The sequence below is a fragment of the Panonychus citri genome, unplaced genomic scaffold (genome assembly GCF_014898815.1).
Source record: "Panonychus citri isolate SS breed McGregor unplaced genomic scaffold, ASM1489881v1 Contig00134, whole genome shotgun sequence".
Taxonomy (NCBI): Eukaryota; Metazoa; Arthropoda; class Arachnida; order Trombidiformes; family Tetranychidae; genus Panonychus; species Panonychus citri.
The window spans coordinates 1,617,683-1,638,114 of record NW_026515539.1 but is presented as its reverse complement, the minus strand read 5'-3'; the positions used below and the strand labels follow the sequence as shown (position 1 = coordinate 1,638,114).

At 31.8% G+C, this 20,432-nt stretch overlaps 5 protein-coding genes across 8 annotated transcripts; 4 read left to right on the top strand and 1 right to left on the bottom strand.

Moving 5' to 3' along the window:
* The first annotated feature begins 4,744 nt into the window (after positions 1–4,744).
* Positions 4,745–5,726, top strand: LOC128391382 (CDGSH iron-sulfur domain-containing protein 1-like). The gene is made up of 2 exons (XM_053351258.1): positions 4,745–4,941; positions 5,171–5,726. The coding sequence occupies exons 1-2, from the start codon at positions 4,932–4,934 to the stop codon at positions 5,461–5,463; spliced, it is 303 nt and encodes a 100-aa protein (XP_053207233.1). The 5' UTR covers positions 4,745–4,931; the 3' UTR covers positions 5,464–5,726.
* Positions 5,727–6,453: 727 nt separating this feature from the next.
* Positions 6,454–7,795, top strand: LOC128391381 (probable 18S rRNA (guanine-N(7))-methyltransferase). Its single transcript, XM_053351257.1, has one exon. It carries the CDS (start codon positions 6,632–6,634, stop codon positions 7,478–7,480), a length of 849 nt encoding a protein of 282 aa, XP_053207232.1. The 5' UTR covers positions 6,454–6,631; the 3' UTR covers positions 7,481–7,795.
* Positions 7,796–8,037: 242 nt separating this feature from the next.
* LOC128391378 (LIM domain-containing protein A-like) lies at positions 8,038–15,231 on the top strand. The gene is made up of 3 exons (XM_053351251.1): positions 8,038–8,187; positions 8,288–9,373; positions 14,997–15,231. The coding sequence occupies exons 1-3, from the start codon at positions 8,161–8,163 to the stop codon at positions 15,021–15,023; spliced, it is 1,140 nt and encodes a 379-aa protein (XP_053207226.1). The 5' UTR covers positions 8,038–8,160; the 3' UTR covers positions 15,024–15,231.
* LOC128391380 (uncharacterized) lies at positions 9,682–15,798 on the bottom strand. 2 transcript variants are annotated; one of them, XM_053351256.1, is made up of 6 exons: positions 14,980–15,798; positions 14,470–14,706; positions 14,087–14,224; positions 13,149–13,404; positions 12,779–12,961; positions 9,682–10,963 (listed from the first exon to the last, which is right to left on the bottom strand). In XM_053351256.1, the coding sequence occupies exons 1-6, from the start codon at positions 15,169–15,171 to the stop codon at positions 10,950–10,952; spliced, it is 1,020 nt and encodes a 339-aa protein (XP_053207231.1). In that variant the 5' UTR covers positions 15,172–15,798; the 3' UTR covers positions 9,682–10,949. The 2 variants fall into 2 exon arrangements, with proteins under 2 accessions (XP_053207231.1, XP_053207230.1); XM_053351255.1 differs by having other exon boundaries at positions 9,682–12,961; positions 14,980–15,797.
* Positions 15,799–16,772: 974 nt separating this feature from the next.
* LOC128391376 (protein PFC0760c-like) lies at positions 16,773–19,836 on the top strand. 3 transcript variants are annotated; one of them, XM_053351249.1, is made up of 3 exons: positions 16,773–16,964; positions 17,180–18,458; positions 18,539–19,836. In XM_053351249.1, the coding sequence occupies exons 2-3, from the start codon at positions 17,222–17,224 to the stop codon at positions 19,405–19,407; spliced, it is 2,106 nt and encodes a 701-aa protein (XP_053207224.1). In that variant the 5' UTR covers positions 16,773–16,964; positions 17,180–17,221; the 3' UTR covers positions 19,408–19,836. The 3 variants fall into 3 exon arrangements, with proteins under 3 accessions (XP_053207224.1, XP_053207225.1, XP_053207223.1); XM_053351250.1 differs by lacking the exon at positions 16,773–16,964 and having other exon boundaries at positions 16,974–18,458; positions 18,569–19,836; XM_053351248.1 differs by lacking the exon at positions 16,773–16,964 and having other exon boundaries at positions 16,975–18,458.
* The last annotated feature ends 596 nt before the right edge of the window (positions 19,837–20,432 follow it).

Here is a 20,432-nt window from a genome sequence, read left to right as displayed (position 1 = left end):
GATGAAATTAACCGAACATAATTGTGAAGTCATTCAAAGTGAATACTAATCAACTACAAATGATAACCAAATGTTGCAATTAGAAAGTTGATCTAATCAACTAAACGATTAACTTAAATTCCAAGTAATGGTTGAGCTATTTGAAGAGATAAAAACAAAGACAAAAATAGTCTATCATTTAATAGCTGGAAAAGTTAAATCAATTTCTAATAATAATCTTTTCAATATGTTTAATCGTTCAAATGATTAATGAAATTTACCAAAAGTCGAAGTTGATTAAAGTTGTTTAATAGATTTTACTTTTTTTCTATTTACCGCTTTTCTTTTTCAGTTTCAAAATCGCTCATAGATGGCAACTAGAAATTCTTGATTAGAGACCGAAGTCAGTCAGTTTTTAGCCAAGTAACTGACTGCCGAGAAAATCAAGTGGCGGTCGACTAAAGTCGACTGAAGTCGACTCGTGACAATTTTCGACTAAAGTCGACTGGAGTCGATTTAAAACCGCAAATTTGAAATTTTTTATCTATTTAATTGACAATTAAAAATTAATAGATATTAGATTCATCAAAATTGCACAAAACACGTGCTTTTCAGTCAACTTTAGTCGACCTAAGTCGACTAAATCACAGTCGAGTCAGTCATTTCCGAAGTAACTTCAACTCAGTCGATTTAATTGTGACTGACTGACTGGCTGAATCGACTGACTTCGGATTCTAATTTTATTTCTAATTGTGAACTTGAGTCTCCTTTTTATTTGGTATTTTATATCGCTGAAAAATTGAATCGACCTTTTTCCCAAGGAGATAAACGAGCTTTTTTCTTGGTACCAACAAAAGTTTTGGTAGGTCAACAGGCTGACGCTCTAACAGCTGATTCTCTTTTCTCTGTTGGCCGTTTTTCGGGTGAATCGAAAGATGGTTTTGTTGCCTCAATTGATTCCATTTCACATTTCCATTCAATTTGTTTTCGTTGCTCGTAAAGGAAAATATCAATATGTTTCATCTAACTGAGAAACGACTTGCAAATTATCAAAATCCCGATTCTTCGAGTGACCTTTCAAGAGTCAATGATGAAAAATTTTTAAAAACAAACGAACGTGGAATCTTACCTTACAATGAGAGTAAAAATCATGTCATTTTCTATTGTGATCACCTACCTGCCGATGCGTTTACGAGAAAAGTGCCACAAGTCAAGACTGATAAAATTTATTCTTCCTCATCTATCGAGTCCGAACTTTATCGTTGTCACTTGAAACTACCAAAAATATCACCACTTCACAAGTTGGTGATTTCTTGTAGACAATGTTTGGATAAACTATTAAAAAAGTACAATTTGAAAACCGATCGAAGTGAACTTAAGGATTGGGAAAACGAATGTGACTCGCTTAGGAAAGTTTGGAGAGAGGAAAATGAGAGAAACTAACAACAAACGAGAAGCAACAGAATTACCACCCAAACCAGGTACTGGCAAGAAACGCAGTCGATATGGTCTATTCGAAAGTTCTAACAGGTTATAAATCTATGGATTCGCCTTGTTGGCTTTATAAAGTGACCTTAACAACGGTAACAAGTGGTACATCGATTCCTAAGAATCGATTCATTTCTCTTCGGGAGAATCAATATAATTTGGTTCCAAGTTTCTTTCTTGTAATTTAATCACGAAAATGTAAAAGGCGGTAGTGAAAATTAACTTAAGAAAAACAAAGATGTAGAGTGTAACTAATCAGTTACATTAGTAATTAATTTACCAATCATCTTCGAAGTCACAATTAACTTTTGCTCATTAAACTCTTTATATCTTGATAAATCAATTTTTAATTGAAAATTTATTAAAAACCTCAAAATTAAGTAAAGTTACCTAATTAGGCCGAACAAGATCGCGTTTAACGTTTTGATTTTCGTCGCCTATGAGTTGTCATATGCCCATTTAATGACTTTGCACTTGAGCCTTTCCATTCACAACTTTCACATTGGAACTTTTTTTCATCTTCAGTGATTGACTCGGAGACAGTTGGATTAGATAATCTTGTTGATCTGCGACAGTTTGTTGAGTCGCCAAGTGCTTTACTCTTAGACGAAGAGACTGTAGGACATGAGGAAATATTAAATCTAGAGACCATCGATAATAGATTTTCTAAACCATCTTCCATTTTTGTAATCCGAACTTGTAGCTCGATAACAGCAGAAATAAGTTGACCCATCTGAGCTGATGAAGACTTAGAATCAGTTTGGTGGCTTGCTACAGAGAAAAGAGACACTGGGCTATTGATGATTTTACCGATGGACAGTTTTGGGTCTACTTTCTTCAATTCTTTTGTAGATGACACGGGGGTTGAATTGTTAGTGTCGTCCGAAAGTGGAAGATTATAATCGGATGAGTTATCCATCTATTATCAAAAAGGAACAAGATTGTAGCGAGAAGAAATTATTATTTCTACGAAAGAAAAAAATTGGTGAAGGTGAAGGTGAAGGTCGCCCTGTTCAAAGAGAACACAAGAGAAACTGTAAAATATGTTATTCACTACAACAATTTCTTAGAAAATGAAGCGTTGAACATATCAATAGTTTAAATCTACTTACTTGAAACACACAAAGAACACAATTTAATTTAAATTATTATATGTGCTGACAAGTCGGTAGAGACTATTCATTCATCAGTGACTGATTCAGTCTACTAAGACTCAAGATCTGTCCAACATTTACACTTTCAGCTGTTTTTTTCGGCTTAAGATTCGCGGCTATTTGCAAAAAATTAATTAATTAAATTGACTGATAGATTTATTTGATAATTTATGATTGTTACAATTTTTGGTCATAGAAAGTACAAAAAAAGTTCATTTTCATATGTAGCTGGAACCATAAGTTTAATGTTTACACTTGCAGGTGATTGAATCTAATTGTTGAATTTAATTATGTTTGAGGGTGACTATACTTATGAATAGGTGATGGGCATACATACAACGATGGTCTAATTCTTTTAGTTATCTTTTGGGGTCGAATGGTGGCGAGGTTTTCCAAAACTTGGTTCTTCAAAGCTTTTAGATGAACTTCGAGAACTGTTAGAGTGGTAAGTAGGCATTGAAACATCCTGGTTTCTAGATGAACTTCGAGAACTGTTGGAGTGGTAAGTAGGCATAGAAACATCATCATCTGGAACAGCATCACCATATGAAAAAGAACTTTTTGACCAGTACCCTGATGAACTTTGGTCTGACATACTCTCGAAGAAAAAATAGAGTAACACTTTTATGATGAGAAGAAGCAGAATAAACACAAAAATGCTTCAATCATAATTAGTCTGGAAGTAAGAAAAACAATTAGCATTGATCACATGAAAATGAAAGGATATTCTATAACTCTAATTACTGCTTCGCAACATTTTAAATCAAGATTAGACAGCCAAGGAGAAGGGTCGCCGAATTTTAGTTTTGAGTTAAGAGTTGAAATTTTGTGTATTTGTAGGGCCACAAATATGAAGTCCAAATATATTTATTTTTTCCTGATCTGATCAGTAGTTTTCGAGAAAATCGAGTTCGAAGTTAAAACTTCATGTCACTTTTTCTAAGCAACGATAAGTTTTTAGATCATGAAATTTTTATTTTATCGACAACTTTTCATGCCCTTACAGAAAATTAAATTTGTTTTGTTAAAAAAATATCCAAAGTGCTCCGGTCACAATTCCGTTGTATTTAAATAATTAGCGATTAGTCCCAAGTGCTGAGAATGATCTGAAACTTATTTTTGAGACTATCCTAGTATGGGTTAACATGGTTAATCAAACACTTTTTTCGTTTGATCAACAGTTTTACCGGAATGAGAGAATGGCCTTTGATCTTCGAGGCCTAATATCTCCGAAACTACAATACTTGGAGATGTCTAAATAAGTCAAATCGCTGTCATTTAACCAGGGCTGTCAGAAACAATAGTTTTTTGGCCTTAAAAAGTGATGGTCTAGCTGAGACTAAAGTTAATTAAAAGTTATACTACACTCAAGTTATAAACACCCAAATTTTTCATTCTTGCTCGAATGAAATATTATTTCATCAAACATTGTCAAACTATTTATAGCAAAAGTGACTCTATTTTGTTACTAAAGTGCAAGAAAAGAAAAGAAAAGAAAAGAAAGAGATGCACAAAGAGAAGATGGAAACTTATCGATAGATGGCATTAGTTTCTTTTCTTTTCCTTTCTTGTTTTCCTTTAAAAGTTGATTTTATTTCTAATTGTGAACTTGAGTCTCCTTTTATTTGGTGTTTTCCTGTTGTTACTCAATTCCCAGGATTAATTTGAGATCATTTACCATCAGATTATCTTTTTGAAAGCTCTGAATGGTTTGTTTAAGAAACTATCGTTTCTAGTGACTCAATTCCCAGGTCAGATAACAAGGAGATTCTTTGAAAGTAAAGTCTTCGATTCGCTCAGACAATTATATTTCGCTTGGTGGAAATTTCATTATTGTTCAGAACAATTTGAAATTTGCTCACTCACTCACTTGCATCGGCTAACTTCGGAGTCTATCAGTTTTTAACCAAGTAACCGACTGCCGAGAAAATCAAGTGGCGGTCGACCAAAGTCGACTTAAGTCGACTCGGGATAATTTTCGACTAAAGTCGACCTAAGTCGACTAAATCACAGTCGAGTCAGTGATTTCCGCAGTAACTGCGACTCAGTCGATTTAATTGTGACTGACTGACTGGCTTAATCGACTGACTTCGGATTCTATTCTTGATTACATTTGGATTTATTTTTCCTTATCTTTGATTAGATGATCAAAGATTAATTGTTATCCTATTTTTTTAATTGTTTCCTTTCATCTTTGATTAATTTTTGTTCTCTAATTAGTTCAATTATTGTTCTACCAACGTGGTTACGTGATTATTCAGAAAAAAATTGTCGTTTGCTTTCTAGTGAAGAACTGAAATAAACTACTCAATGGAAGGATGTAAGTAAACGAGAGGAATTTAATGTTTTTAGGTTAATTGTTAATTGTCCTTAGTAATTTTGCCAATTTTGCTAATTGTTATCACATAGTTAACGTGGTATATTGATTTAGGAACGTTGACGCTATGGTGACATTTATTTTCTGATCCATAGTCTTCTTAGAATTTTAATTTACATTTGTTATTAATCTTTTCTATTCTCTCTCTTTGTATCTTTAACAATAAATTTAGTTCAAGATAAAGGTTCAGTTTTGGCCTATGGATTCGCCTTTGTTTCATTGGCCTATGCTGCTTACACTAAATGGCAAGTGTGTTCATTGGGCTCAAAGATAAATCATTCTATTCAAAAGGATAACGCTAAAGTTGTACATTCATTTGACATTGAAGATTTGGGAAAAAATGAAGTTTTCTGCCGATGTTGGAAATCAAAGAAATTCCCTTATTGTGATGGAGCTCATAATGCTCACAACGCCAAATGTGGTGACAATATTGGTCCACTAATCATCACCCGAAAAACAGCCTAAATTTAAACATTAGCATCTTTTTTTTATCCACAATCACTAGAATTATGCATTAGGACATCCTATTGGTAAAACTATGGAAAAATAATCAGAAAAAATTACTTCAACTATCTGAAGTTATCTACAAATGCAACACCCAAACTTATCTTACTAAACAAATATTTAATTGTTGTTACAGTGCAACTCTAATATTCATTAGATTGATGGATTAATTGTTTCTTCCTTTATACAATTAGATTGATTAAAGGATTCATAATTCACGCTAATCATGCAAAATGTTAATCTTAAAATGTTAATCTGATTGAGAAAAACATAAGTAAATCCTAACAGGAAAAACTTAAATGTGAAATTGAATCAAAAACTTCACAATCAAATCAATTAACCATTTAACTGGAATCAAAGTTTGACATTAATTGAGAAACAAATTGTCACAGTTTATTTTTCCTCAACTTCAACTTTCAACCTTTTAACGATTAAATTGACGAAAAAAAAATCGGGAGAAATTAAATTTAACTTAAATTAGGTGAATCAGATGATTAAGTTTCACTAATTGTTGATTAATAATCAAGAATTAAACATAACCCTAGCTAATCAATTAACTCGATGGAGTGAAAAAAAATTTCATCGAAAGTGTTACAAAAGTGAGAACGATTATAAAACTAATTCTCTTTTCGTGATAGAAATGATTATATAGAAATTAAATTAACTCTAAACAATTAATTAATTGCGAAAAAAATAATTGTGATCATTTAAATTTAGGAAATTGGAAAATCGATAAACAAAAACTCATTCAATTGAACTTGTAATGTGATTATTTAACATTACGATCAGTTGACTATGGTGACGACAAAGTATGTTAGTTAATTGATTTACTGATTAGAAATTATTTCAATCAAATTAATTGTTTAGGAAAATCAAGAGAATTAAAAATTGCGGTGGTAACCATGGCAACTAATTAACTCGGTTGATAAGTTAACATGTGAGAGTGAAACAAATGGAAAGTGTTTTTTAATTTTCTTGTTTATTTTTATCTTGATTGTGATTTAATTGTTTGTGTGTCTTTAATTTCAATTATTTATTGTTTAATTGTTTGGTTAATTGGTTGAATTGTTCGCTTGTTGTTATTCTGTTTTGATTCTGTTGTGTAGATTTGAATATTTTGTTGACTGAAATGTCTCGACCTGAGTATCAGGCTCCGCCGGAATTTTATTATAATGACGTTGAAGCTAAAAAATATACTAGGAATTCACGGATAATTGAGGTTCAGTGTCAATTGTCTGAACGAGCTCTTGAAATTTTAGCTCTGCCAGAGGGTGAAACTGCTCACCTTCTTGATCTTGGCTGTGGTTCAGCTCTTTCGTCATCTGCAATTGAAGAAGCCGGTCATTCATGGGTTGGTGTTGACATTTCACCCGCCATGTTGGATGTTGCCTCTACTCGTGACCTCAAATCTGGTGACCTGGTTCTTGGTGATCTAGGGCAAGGGTTACCCTTCCGTCCTGGTACATTTGACGGAGCCATTTCCATATCCGCTCTCCAATGGCTTTGTAATGCTGATAAAAAGTGTCACAATCCTGTTCATAGATTGAAAAGGTTATTTGAAAGTCTTTATTCATGTCTTGCTAGAGGAAGTCGAGCTGTTTTCCAATTCTATCCCGAAGATGATAAACAAGTTGATCTGATCACCACTCAAGCAATGAAAGCGGGTTTCACCGGTGGCTTACTTGTTGACTATCCAAATTCAACGAAAGCCAAAAAGGTTTACCTTGTCCTTTTCACTGGTGGAGATAATCCAGTGATGCCTAAACCCTTGATGAATGAACATGAGATGAGCTCGAACAATGGACCTTCTGAAGTCTCCAATATTAATCGTCGAATGAAACAGAAACCCGTTCGTGGTAAACCACCGAAAAAATCTCGAGAATGGATTCTAGCAAAAAAGGAAAGGAGAAGACGTCAAGGCAAAGATGTACGAGAAGACACCAAATACACTGGTCGAAAGCGAAGTGGACGATTTTAATCAACTAAAACACCAACAATTGAATTCCCTCAGAAAACAAAATAAAACACTCATCAAACCCCCACGGTTACTGGACCTACAATCAATTTCTGGAGCAAATCCAGTAAACTTTTTTACGTTGAGAGTAAAAAAAAAATCAATCAAACACCTTCCAACCATGAAGAAATGGTCAATCAGTGACAATTAACTCTTTGAATATTTATATTTTCACTCTTTTAATTGTTAAACCTTAACAAGAAAAGAGATGTAACAAAATCTATTTGTATTTAAAATGTAAATTAACTGAAAAGTAAAGTAAATAAGTGAAACAAATAACGTCTTAATAATTTTCTCAATCAAAGTAATCAAAAAAACCGATTTCATGGTGATTAAGGATCGAAATAAAAAAAGAATCAATTGACAGCAAACAAATTAAACTAATCACAATCAACCAATAAATTCTCATTAAAAACACAAACTGTTACTAATTAGCAATTGATTCTAATCAAATGAATATTAATAAGAAAGAAAAAAAAAGTCAACTAAAAGTGACCAATAAAAAGTACAATCAACAATCACGATTATGTACTGTCCGATGAACGAAGCAATTAACGATGGTTGATAGAAATCAACTATTTAAATGAGAATAATCTTAATTATTAATTCATTTAGACTCCAATCATCAACTAATCAACTTGAAAATGCTCATCAATCAATTCCTACCAATAGTAAGTGTTTATCGTTTATATTGATTGTTCAATAGTTTTAGAAAAGGAAAAGTTTTTCTAATTGTTTCTTTTTCAATTCTTGCAATTTAATCAAATTTAGGTATCATGTGTACTAATTATCTTACCAGTGTTGATCGAGGGAAATCATCGTAACCCAGACTCGAGGAATCAACGAGATGCTAAATTTAGAGTTGGCAACAAATTGGTAACTAAACGACAACTTCATGGTCACATAATTGAAACACCGATAAGTGAAGAGGTTGCTTTAATTGAGCAACAACCTCAACCTCATCTTCATCATCAACATCAACCTGTTGTTGTTACTCATCCAAGTTCAGTTGAAATAATTCAAGAACATCACCAATTTGATGAGATTCCAAGGTATTCATCACATCCACCCACTGATTCAATAATTGCAACTCATGGGCCTTTGATCACTGCCACTACTCCTCCACATCATCATCATCATCATCAACAGCCTTCCCATCATCATCTTAATCCTCAGCATCTTCATCTTCTACCTTTGGTCCGTCCGGTTGTTAACCCAATTCATTTACCTGTTGACGTTCAAACTTCAACAAAGGTCGTTGAAGTTTCAGCAATTAACTCAGACACTGGACACAGTCATAGATTAGGTGCTTTTGCTGTTCAACCATTAATTGATCATCTTCATCTTGGCAGGATTAAAAATCTTCCTCATCACCACCATCACCACCCACAAGCAGCAATAATTTCCCTCCGGGGTCAACCAAAATCTCGAGTTGAAATGTTCCAACAACAGTCAATTGAAACTCTGGATCCAATCGAGGAAATCGGTACACCTTCTGATCCTAATCAACGATCACCCAGTAATCAGCCATCAGGTTATTTCGAGCAACAATCAATTGATTATCCAAGAAATTCAAGATTATCCTCCCCACAATCAACTAAATTCACTAAATTTAACCAACAACCAGAGCCAATAGTTAGTGAGAAAATTGTTTACACTCCATTAAGTGATGGTCATCCTCATGTCCATCCACTTCAACCAGCTCGATTAATCATTGAAGATAATCATCATTCACACAATTCCCCGCAATCAGCTGCTTTAATTGTTGAAACACCAAATCATCAACATCATTTGGTTGAATTAACACCAACAACTACTCAACATCAATCTCATTCTGCTGTTAAAACAAGTCACTCGGTAAGTAAATTGCAATCAAATTTTTACAAATGATTAACATGGAGCCAATTAATTTATATGAATGTTGACAATTTAACTGAATTATGATGAAAAACAATAACCCTTTTTTTTCATCATTAGAAGTGTTAATAACCCGGAAGATGTTAATCTAATTCCAGTTAATATCGATTATCATGATGATTGTTATTAGTATTTCAATTGCAATTCTTACGATGATTAGAGTAATTTGAGAAAATGTGTTAAATTCAATCACAATTAATATTAACCATTAGATGATATTAATTTTATTCATTGACAAGAGTTACCTCTTTTTTTTGCTCATCAATCTATTGAGATGTTTATTTATAACCACGAACAGTATTTATACAATATAATACATTTGAATTATTCAATATTATATTATCATCATCATTATCATCATCTTCATCTCATCATTTGGTTTTGTTTATGTGCGAGACGAAAGTGTTTGACAGATTGAAGAGAAAGATGATGATGATGATGAGAAATACAATATTTATAAATTGATGAAGAGTAGGGTAGGAAAGAGGCGGGTGAACAAAGTAATAAAATTAGTTAATTAAAATCGAGAATTGTTCATGAAGATGAAGGGAATTGAAGATGATGAGGATGCCATGGATTAAAATGAACAAAGAGAATAGAGATGAAAATGAGAAGAAAATGAGAAGAAAAAGAGGAAATGGATTCTGACAGAAAAAGAAGAAGATAAAATGATGATAAATCGAGATGAAGAAGATATTGTATTTAGAGTAGAAAAGGGGGTTTACAGAACAAGGCTAAGAGTGAGAGAGTGAGAGAGAAGAAGATAAAAGATAAAAGAACATTTAAAATGCGAGAAGGCAATTTGATACTACTGAATGATAACTAACTCTCTCTACTATTACACTTATTAAGATCAGTATGACAGTAGAAGTGTTGATAATCATAGTAATTACTTTTTCTTGTTGAGCGTGAAAATCAAAGGTAATAAGAAGAAGACAAAATAGAAGGAGAAAATCAATCGGCACTAATGAAGATGATTAGATGATGATGATGATGTCGATGAGTAGAGCAGCAAAAAACAAGAGGGAAACAGCAAAACAGTGAGAAGGTGAAAAAAAGTGTCAACACTTTGAAACAATTAGCGTTTGTTGAGCTATACATACATCGACAATAATATATGTATTAGTGATGAAATCCCATCATGTTGATCATTTAATCTTGTAACTCGTTTTTGTGTGTGTGTGTGTATTTAATTGTTGATCATCTCTCTCATCAATCCATCTTTTTGATCAGTCTCTCTTTTTTTTGGTATCCCTTTTCCACTTGAGATGATGATTATAAAAAAAAATTTTCGCTGATTGTTCCGGTTTTGGCTTGTAATTAAAAATGTTTAGTTAATTTGTTTTCTGCTTGTTGATACTGTCGATTGATTATTATTATAGTTGAAAGGCATCTTAATTAGGACTTTGGTTTACGTTGATTCTGCAGTGATTGTAATCATGTAAACGATGATGATGATGATGATTATTATTGTTTCTCTCCTTTGTCTTTGTGTGTGAGTTTCTTTCATCACTATTTACATGATTGAAACTGAACAATCATATTTACAGAATTACAGAAGAAGAAAAATCGATTGGTAGGGCGTAAGAAGAAGAGATGAAGATATTGGGAAATATTAAAGAAGGAGAAGGAAGAGAGAGAGAGAGAGAGAAAAGGTAGAATTTGGAAAAATAAAAAGGGAGGAGAAGAGGGAAGATGATGAAAAGATCAACGACCTTTTTTTTCCAATGTATACTAATAACACAATGGAGAGAAAGGATTTCAGGTGAGAATCAATTGTTATCGTAATTATGAAATGATTAACAGAATAGTTTCAAGGATCATTCAAATTAACGTGACTTCCTCTCTTTTCGTTGATTTAACAATCTATTAAAAAGGATTACTGGACATGGAGATTTGTTTTCTTCTCACCAAAGAGCAGAAAACTTCCTACTCCTTTTTTTCTGATCAATTATCATCTTCCTATTTCTCTTCCTTTTCTCTTGTTATTTACTGTCATTGTTGGTGATTGTTCATTGTTTTCATGATAAAAATATATACTAAATTGCAATTTCATTGCGATTCCATATATTATTATATCATAACGGACATAATAACATGTAATATTAATAGAGATATTTCTTGATGAATAAATCGATTCTCTGATCGTTATTATCATCATGGAAAGAGAGAGAGAGAGAGAGAGAGTCTTGAAAGCTTTTTCAAGGATGATATTCAGTATATTAGGTAAGTTTTTACTTCCTAGTATTGCTCCCTCATCTATCTCTCTCTTTCTCTCTCGCTAAATCGTATTTTACTCTCTTAATGTCACTGGAGTTCCATCAAGAAATTAAGAGTTCATTGGAAGAGGAAATTAAGGAAACGGAAAAAGGAAAATGGTTTGATAAATGATTATCGAGAAAAGCAGTTTACATAAATAGCTAATATTTTTAGAACAAAAAGTCTCATATCAAGATAATCGTCAATGGTTATTGTTGGTCTTCCTCTTTTTCTCATGATCTTTCTCAGTATCAATTTCAAGAATCTGATTGTGAGTTTGCATAATCTTGTTAACATTAAATTGATCGTTAGCATAATTAACTAATACTAATAAATTCTCAGTTGAAAGAGAATCAGAATAGGAGAGAAAGTTGTGAGATCGTAAAACATGAGTATTATTCTGATCTGAAACTTTGTTTCTTTCTTATTCCAATTGTCAGATCAAAGTTTGAATCTATTATTTTCTAACGATTGATGTTCTATGTTTGTTTTGTTATCTGAGGATTTTTTTTGTTATCCCCTTAATTTGATTCATTTGATAATCACAATAGTAAATTGTTGTTCTTTTTGATTAACTCACTAACAATTAAAATACATATTTGAACTCTCTTTTCATCCCCACTTTGTATTATTAGGGCTTTAGATAAATTCTTGGCTTATTGTTGTTTACTTGTCGCATTAATGAAAAAAAAAGATGACAAGTAAAAAGATATTATAATGAATTAACAACGATTAGAGGAGGAGGGTTCATGTTCATATGTATATATAAATGTTTGTGAGTTATTAGGATGTAAGTTTACATGAGGTTAATCATGACTAATTGCTAGAAAAAATTAGTTGAAGAATAATAGAGTAATTAAACAAGATTAAATTGTACGAACCAATTGATTGATCAATGAGAGGATGAAAGTAAAGAAAATGATTAGATTGGAAATAGATGAAAACAAAATGAAGATAAACTAGAGATGGTAATGAGTCAATTTCTAAGGGAGAAAATGGGGAAAAAGGGAGAGTGGGAGAAGTGATTTATTCATGTCTTTGAGTGAGGTAACCTAAGATCATGACCAAATCGATGATGATGAATACCATTTCCATAATTAATATGAGATAGACAGTTGAAACTATCTCTTGATGTTTCTTCGCATTCATCCATTCCTTCAGAATAATCTGATTCAGTTGGGTGGGTCAGGAAATGATAAGTTAATTTCGTTGGCCAAAGGAAATGTGCCATTATAGCATAGGCAAGGAAATTAACTAGCAAAGAAAACACTAAAGTAGAAAAGAGAGAGAGAAAAACAAATTAAAGAACATTAAAAATTATAAGTGATAATGAATATGATTTATGTGAATTATATGTCAATTAATGAGTGGTAACTGCATGTAAAGTAATTAAAACGATTAGATAAATAGTAAATATGTAATATAGCAAATAAAAGAAATGATAATGACGACGTACCGAAAATGAAATTATATTTCCACTCAATTGATGTTTGAGATCCTATGAAAACAATTATCGGTAGGTAAACAAACCAAACCATGATACCGACTCCAAAGTGAAGGTAAAATCGTAACTTTTGTTGATCTTGTTCTAACATCATGGTTGCTCGAAGTTCAAAAAGAAACCACATCATGATTATGATCCGTAAACCCAGACTAATCCATCCTGGAACCGTTAGATAGATATCATCTTCACTAACTTGACTCAAAGTTCCCTAAAAATTAATGACAGATAAAGAAAAAGTCAAGGACCAAGCAAATCCAAATATTGATTAGAAAATTAAAAATTAATCACAATAAAATAAGGTATGAACGGTAAAGTTTGGGAATAGTGTGGACTAACTTTTTAGCGATTTGAGTTATTTTCGAAATTTTTTCGATCTCATTCGATGAGGAATAAGATTTTGCTGAGATATTGAGAATTTTTTTTCCAGAAATTTTGTGGTTCCTCAAGATATTGCGTCATTTGGTTGAAAATGACGAAATATCCGGTTGAAAATTCTTCCTTAGTTTCCGGTCAAAATACATGAAATTTTTTTTTGTAATTAATTCTGAATATGGAAATAACACTCAGTATTCCATTAATTGACCGATTTTGACCATAAGTAATCTTCGATTAAAGTTTAGAACATTTGTCCAGAGCTACCTCTGAAAAATATGACAATTTATTTTCGACATACATTCGAAAAATCGAATTTTCGATGCTTTGATTTGATGCAATATTCGTGAAAAGATACACAATTGAAGCTCAAAAGTTGATTAATAATTTCATATAATTTCAAGAAATTTAATCGAAAATTAAATTCACCATAATAGTTTGAAAATTTTATTCCCAAACTTTACCGTACATACCTTAATAATAGATCAAGATAAAAATAGACAGAGTTTCAATTTTACCTTTGTCCAACTGTATAATAATATTTCTGAAGCTAAATAAGCAAACCAAGCCATAGCTACGAGAGGTTTTGCCGATACCTCAGATCGGGTTATTGGCCATCCTTTGGCAATTATAAGAACAAATAAAATGAATAAAGCCTGTAACAATTTAAATAGAGAGAATTGGAAACAATTAGTGTGATCGGGGAAACGGTTAGTTAAAACGGTTGAATGTAACTTTGCAAAGTAAACAGGTAAGGGAGGAAAAAAAACAAGATCTTTTGATTTTGAAATGAAACAAAAAAATTGGTTAAGAGAGTAAACAATTGAAAGTGACAAGTGGATAGATTGTGATAGTAACTGTTTGATTTGATTTGTTTGATTAGATTGATGTGGCAACGTACCAAGGCTGAAATTCGTAAAATATCTACAATTAATGGCATCAAATTGGGTTCATCATTGTCTGAGCGAAAGAGTATTGCATCAAGAGTACTTAGAAATAGCGCTAATGTGTACATTTCCAGTGAAATTGTGAACAGATAAACCAAAACATTTCGTGTTCGTTGGCGGACAAAGGCATAAGCTTGAATTAGTGTTAGAGTTAAGTAAAGAATGAGTATAACCAGTGAGAATATCCAACTCTGTTGAAGGAGAAAAGAGATGAGGAAAATGAAAGAGAATGATAAAAATAAGAGTAAATCAGTTGAGACATTTGCGTGAGATGTAATAAAACAAAATCAAGATCATGAAGAGCAACTTGCAATCTTCAATCATGTAAAAATGTCAAATAGTGAGAACACACGAAGAGAGAATGACAGAGAGAGAGAGAAAGATTACAAATTGCCCATGAAAAAAAGGGAAAAATTAATTCCACATATGTAACAATTAATTATGATAATATTAATGATAATTACTTTGTCCAACAATTCAGACTCGATGCCGTCAAAATCGGATTTAATGGACGATATTGAGGTTATATTCATAAGCATCATCATGGTATCTGATGGAGGAGAATCAGGTGAAACTGAAGAGGAGGAATTCATTGGTGTTGGTGAAACAACAACAGTATCAGCAGATGTTGAAATTAATGATGAGTTAATTGCCATTGTATAATTGGAAAAACAAATTTTCTTCTCATAAAATCACAATAAAATGTAACAAAAATATACACAATTTAAATATCATTCAAATGATCGTGATGGGGGTAAAGAGTATAGCAAAGAGATAAAACAATTTGAATCACTTGATATAACCACCTCACACACAAAAAAAATAACACCCTGAGAGATTATTCAGAGGATAAAAAAGGGAGAATCACCGGAGAAGATGATTTTACAAAATAAGAAGGCAAAAAACCTGAAATTAGTGAATAATTAATATATATAAAAAAAAATGTAATTGAAGAACAATTGAAAAAGAAGAAGAATAAAATTACACTAAGAATTTAACACAGATGATGAAAGAATTAAAAACTGGATTGGAAAATGATGAGAGAGGCAAAAGAGAATAGAATGTTGTTAACCATGAGTAATCCAAGTGTTAATTGTGTTTTACTTTTTGTTTTTCTAATCACAATCAAAGAGAAACGTTTCAAATTAAGACCCAGTAAATCACAATCTTAAATTCAATTACCGATTAATTGGGAACAGAAAATAAATAGATATAAAAAAAGAAAAACAATTCAGGTTAAAGTGAATTTTCAATTGGTCGACTTTGTTTCACTTAACCTGAAGAAGAAAAAGTAAAGAATTGATCTGCGCATGCGCAGAGAAAAAGTTCTTCGATTTGTGTGGCCTCTCGTGGAAAATAATTCAACTATTGAATAGGATCAAGTTCAACGATTGAACTTCAAAACAAAATTGGAACTTCGTCAAGTTGTAACATTCTGAGTATTTACATGAGTAATTTATTTTAGGAAATAGATGATAAACAACATTGACAATTCTCAAAGTTGTCAATCGTTTTTTCCATTGGATTTTCCTGAGCAATGTAACAAGTTTAAATTCCAATGTCTAATAAGATTGTAAATAGATTTAGATTAGATTAATTTTGTTTATTTACTCAAACTGACCATTTGACTGAATCAAGATATCAGATTAATCTTTAGTTTGTCTTGAACAACAACAACAAAAAGAAAATAGTTAATCTTCAAAGTTAATTAACAAACTATCCAAGATTAGAAACTATTTTTGTTATTGAGGAAAATTATTACAAATTAGAGATTAGATTTGAAAACATCAATCGAGAAGAAGGAAGAAAAAGTTGATTAGCTCAAAGGGAAGAAGTGAAAAGATCAAAAGATCAATTAGAATTCCTTATCCTCGAGCTTATAACAAATTCTAATCATCATCGATCGATCGGTGATCTTTTTTTTTGTCGAATTTGCTTCAAAGTAAAGTTCGTTCGAAAAGTGATAGATTTTCCATATTTATCAATGCAACCAACGGTTCCATAGGTTAACAAAAACTTTCAATCATATTTACAGTTGATAACAGTAATTAACTTGATGGAATCTGTTAATTGTTGTTAATCAGTAAAAAAAAAATTCTTTTTCCATTTGTATGCTGCCATCTATGAATTCGATTTCTAACTATTTAAGTATCGATATTTTCTCCAACTACTTGATATCGTTCTCTAAATGTATCGATATTTTTAATTAATTTTCTATTCTCTTTGTTAATTGCGTTTCGATTAATTATCTCTCTTTACTTTTGTTAACTAATCTAAGATTTTCCGTGAAACAATTTAAATGGTTAATTCTTGAAGAATCATTTTCTCTCCTTCATATTTGGCGTGGAAAAATAAATTATTTCAAATTGTTTTATTCTCCGGGTTGAAAGATAGAATATCGGTTTTGTGAATATCTGATCTGTTTAACACATTCGGACATTAATTGTGTGTGAGTAAAATTTTAATTAACTCACCTTTATATTACATTCTGATTAATTGCAACATTAATCGTTAGTTATTCTCACTAGTTCAACTCATTTGTTTAAGTGGTCTCACTACTTTTTCTTAAACTACTAATTTATTCATCAATTTCATCGATTGTTTTCCTTTGTTTCCTATTCAAGTGGTTTTATCATTTTTCGGTTTTTGTTCATTTTCTTTTAGCTTTTTACCTGTTGAGTGAAACTACTCTTGGAAATTGTAACAATGCCTAAATCCAGTGTCAAAAGTAACAATAATCACCATCACCATCACCGACATCTCACCAATAATCACCACCAACAACCAAATCACACAAGTAACCATAATTCAAGCCTGATCAATAGTCCGGATAGTTCACAACAATGTAACAATGGTAATAATAATAATAATAATACTCCACACCTTCAGAATAAGGATGCTTCTAAACGGTTAAAAAGGAAGTTGCGACTTCAAGAGATGAGGTGTAATTTAATGTCCACCAAAATGACAGAGTTGAAGACTGCATTGTCCACCAAGAAGAGACAATTACGAGTTAGTGAAAAGAAAGCAAAAGACGAGGAGAAAAAGCGTCGAGATGAGGAGAAAAAAATGAAAGACATGGAGAAGGAATTTCATCGTTTAAGAAAAGAAAATGATCAGATAAAAGAAAATCTTACTCGAAACCAAAATGTCAATGCAAAATCTTCAGTAACTGCTACCACAACACCAATAGTGTCTCAACCTCATCAACAACAACCTCAAGCTTCAACATCACATTCAAGCTCAAATAATAATAATAATTCATGTTCACAGTCTTCATTTACTACAAATCTTCTTGCAGGTACATCATCTGTTCCAAATAGTAGTAATAAGAATAAGAACAATAAACAGAATAAAAGAATGGCAGCTTTAGCTGACAATTCCCCTCAGGTACAAGGACAAACCTCAAAATCATTGGCCAATAATGTACCAATTCCAATGACAATTGGAACCAATAACGTCGGAAATTCAAAGAAAACCGGAACAGCAACACCTTCCAAGCCTTCAACATCTAAAGATTTACGTATCAATGAGGGTGCCTCATGTTCTGGTATCAATAATACAGCGATAATCTGTTCGGATGCCTCAAAGGACAACGTGACCACCAAAAATGATGTTGGTTTCTTTGGTACATCCAAATTGGAAGACCTTTTTGAAAATGAATTAATGTGTGCCATTTGTCATGAACTGTACATCAAACCGGTCGCTTTATCATGTTCTCATATTTTTTGCTCCTTTTGCATTGAACAATGGCGTAAAAAGGCTCATAGGTGTCCCATTTGTCGGAATATGATCTTGGACAAATCACCTCAGAATGTGTTAGAAAATGTGATTGATAAGGTTGTTTCCACCATGGATGAAGACTCAAAAAAGAGGAGATCCGATGTGATTAAAGATCGGCCCATTTCCATTGAACCTAATAGATTTTCTAGAAATGATGGAAGTAAGTATTTTATTTATTCTATTTTACTCTTTACTCTTTCATATTTGATCTTCTAATATTTATTATTGTCTTTTCTGTAGGTCGACGTGACCGTATAATTATGAATTTAGGAAATGATTGGAGAAATTTAGCCGAGTATGTTGATCGGTCAGATTCTTATAGTGACTCGGACTCGTACATACCATCATATTCCTCAGCGCTTCCTGCCAATGGTACTTTTCAATCAGACTCTGATCTTGATTTTGACTCTGACATGGATCAAGAACACATTTTCAGTCCCATCTTTCGTCATGATCCCTATGGTTATGATATTGAGGAATACGATGATCAAGATACTAGTGGTTCAGATGATGACAATGAAGAATACGAGGATAATGATGATACTGAGGATGCTGAATATACAACTGATGAAAGTGATATTTATGGCCTTGGTGGTGATGGTATTGGAGAAAATTATAATTTTGATCATGATTCAAGTGTTTCTTCATGGGAGGTTGATCATAGTTGGCAATCATCTGGACAAAACTCACCCATCATTATAGACAGTGATGGGAACAGCTTTACCGAATCCATTGATTACAGCAGAAATTTTGATAATGATAATTCAATTTACACCGTAGACCTTAGTGGCCAGGAAGAAGAAGATGAAGATGATGAAGAAGATGAGGAAGAAGAAGAAGAAGATGATGATGAAGAACAAGAATTTGATCACGGAATTGAAAGTGAAGAGGAAGAAGAAGAAGAGGAAGAAGAAGAGGAGGACGAAGAAGAAGAAGAAGATGAAGATGATGATGATGATGATGACGATGAAGAAGAGGAAGATGATGATGATGATGAAAGTGGTGATGGTAGTTTATTAGTTCCAGCCACCGATTCAGATCCTGATGATTCTGTAAACGGATCACCCTGGGAATCAATGGATATGACAGAAAGTGACTCAGACCTTTGAAAACACTATTGTTATAACCACAACACTCTAATTTCTATTATTATTATACTATTATGATCTTTATTATTTAGCATAACCTATGTATCTAAATTGCAAAATTTTGTTATTTATCCCCTTTCTCCTTCTTTCTCTATCACACTTTCAAAAAGTCAAACACTTTCATTCAAACTCTTCATAACAAAATAATTTCTATCACAAATCATTTTTACTTTTTCTCACCAAGAAAACAAATATGGAAACAAAAACTAAAATCTATTCCGAGAAAAGTAACTCTGATTATCCAAACAATTTGTCGAATTGCAGAATGAAATGTTTAATTCTTTACCTATTTGTCTTTCCTGATGATTGATAAAATTGATATAAAAAAAGTAAATTGTCTTTGCAAAGAAAAACATTCAAATAATAAAACAAGAAAATGATTTCAATGTATCTAAATTCACAATTATCATTGAAAATCTCAGAAATAACTGAAAAATATTAAAGGAAATCAGTTGAAACAATTAATATAAATCATTTAATTTTCCATTTCTATCTAATTTCAGAAAAAATTTTCAATTTCAAACAAAAATAAAAGTTCTACGAACTTGAAAACCTCGATAAAGAATCGATTGAATTTCTGTTCATTAAATAAATTGCGATTAAAGACAAACTCATCTCGGTTGTTAATTAAATCTTAGAGAAGTAAAAATTAAACAAAACTCATAAGATTGTGAATAACAATTAACAATTAACTAAGATCATTAACACTCATCAATTTGTAGCTAATTCATCTTAAAATAACTATGAAATTGATCCGATGTTTAAACTCAATTAAAAAACGATTAAGAAGTAACTTGAATAACCAACAATTAGAAAACCGATAAATCAATAAACATCGTTAATTGTGAAATTAAATCTTCATATCTGATTACATTTCAATGATAATCAAAGAGAAAAAGAAAAAGCAACAACACTTAATCTCTCAATTTAAATTTCTTTCTAAAATTAGTTACATTATACATTAGATTATATATAGAGAATAATTA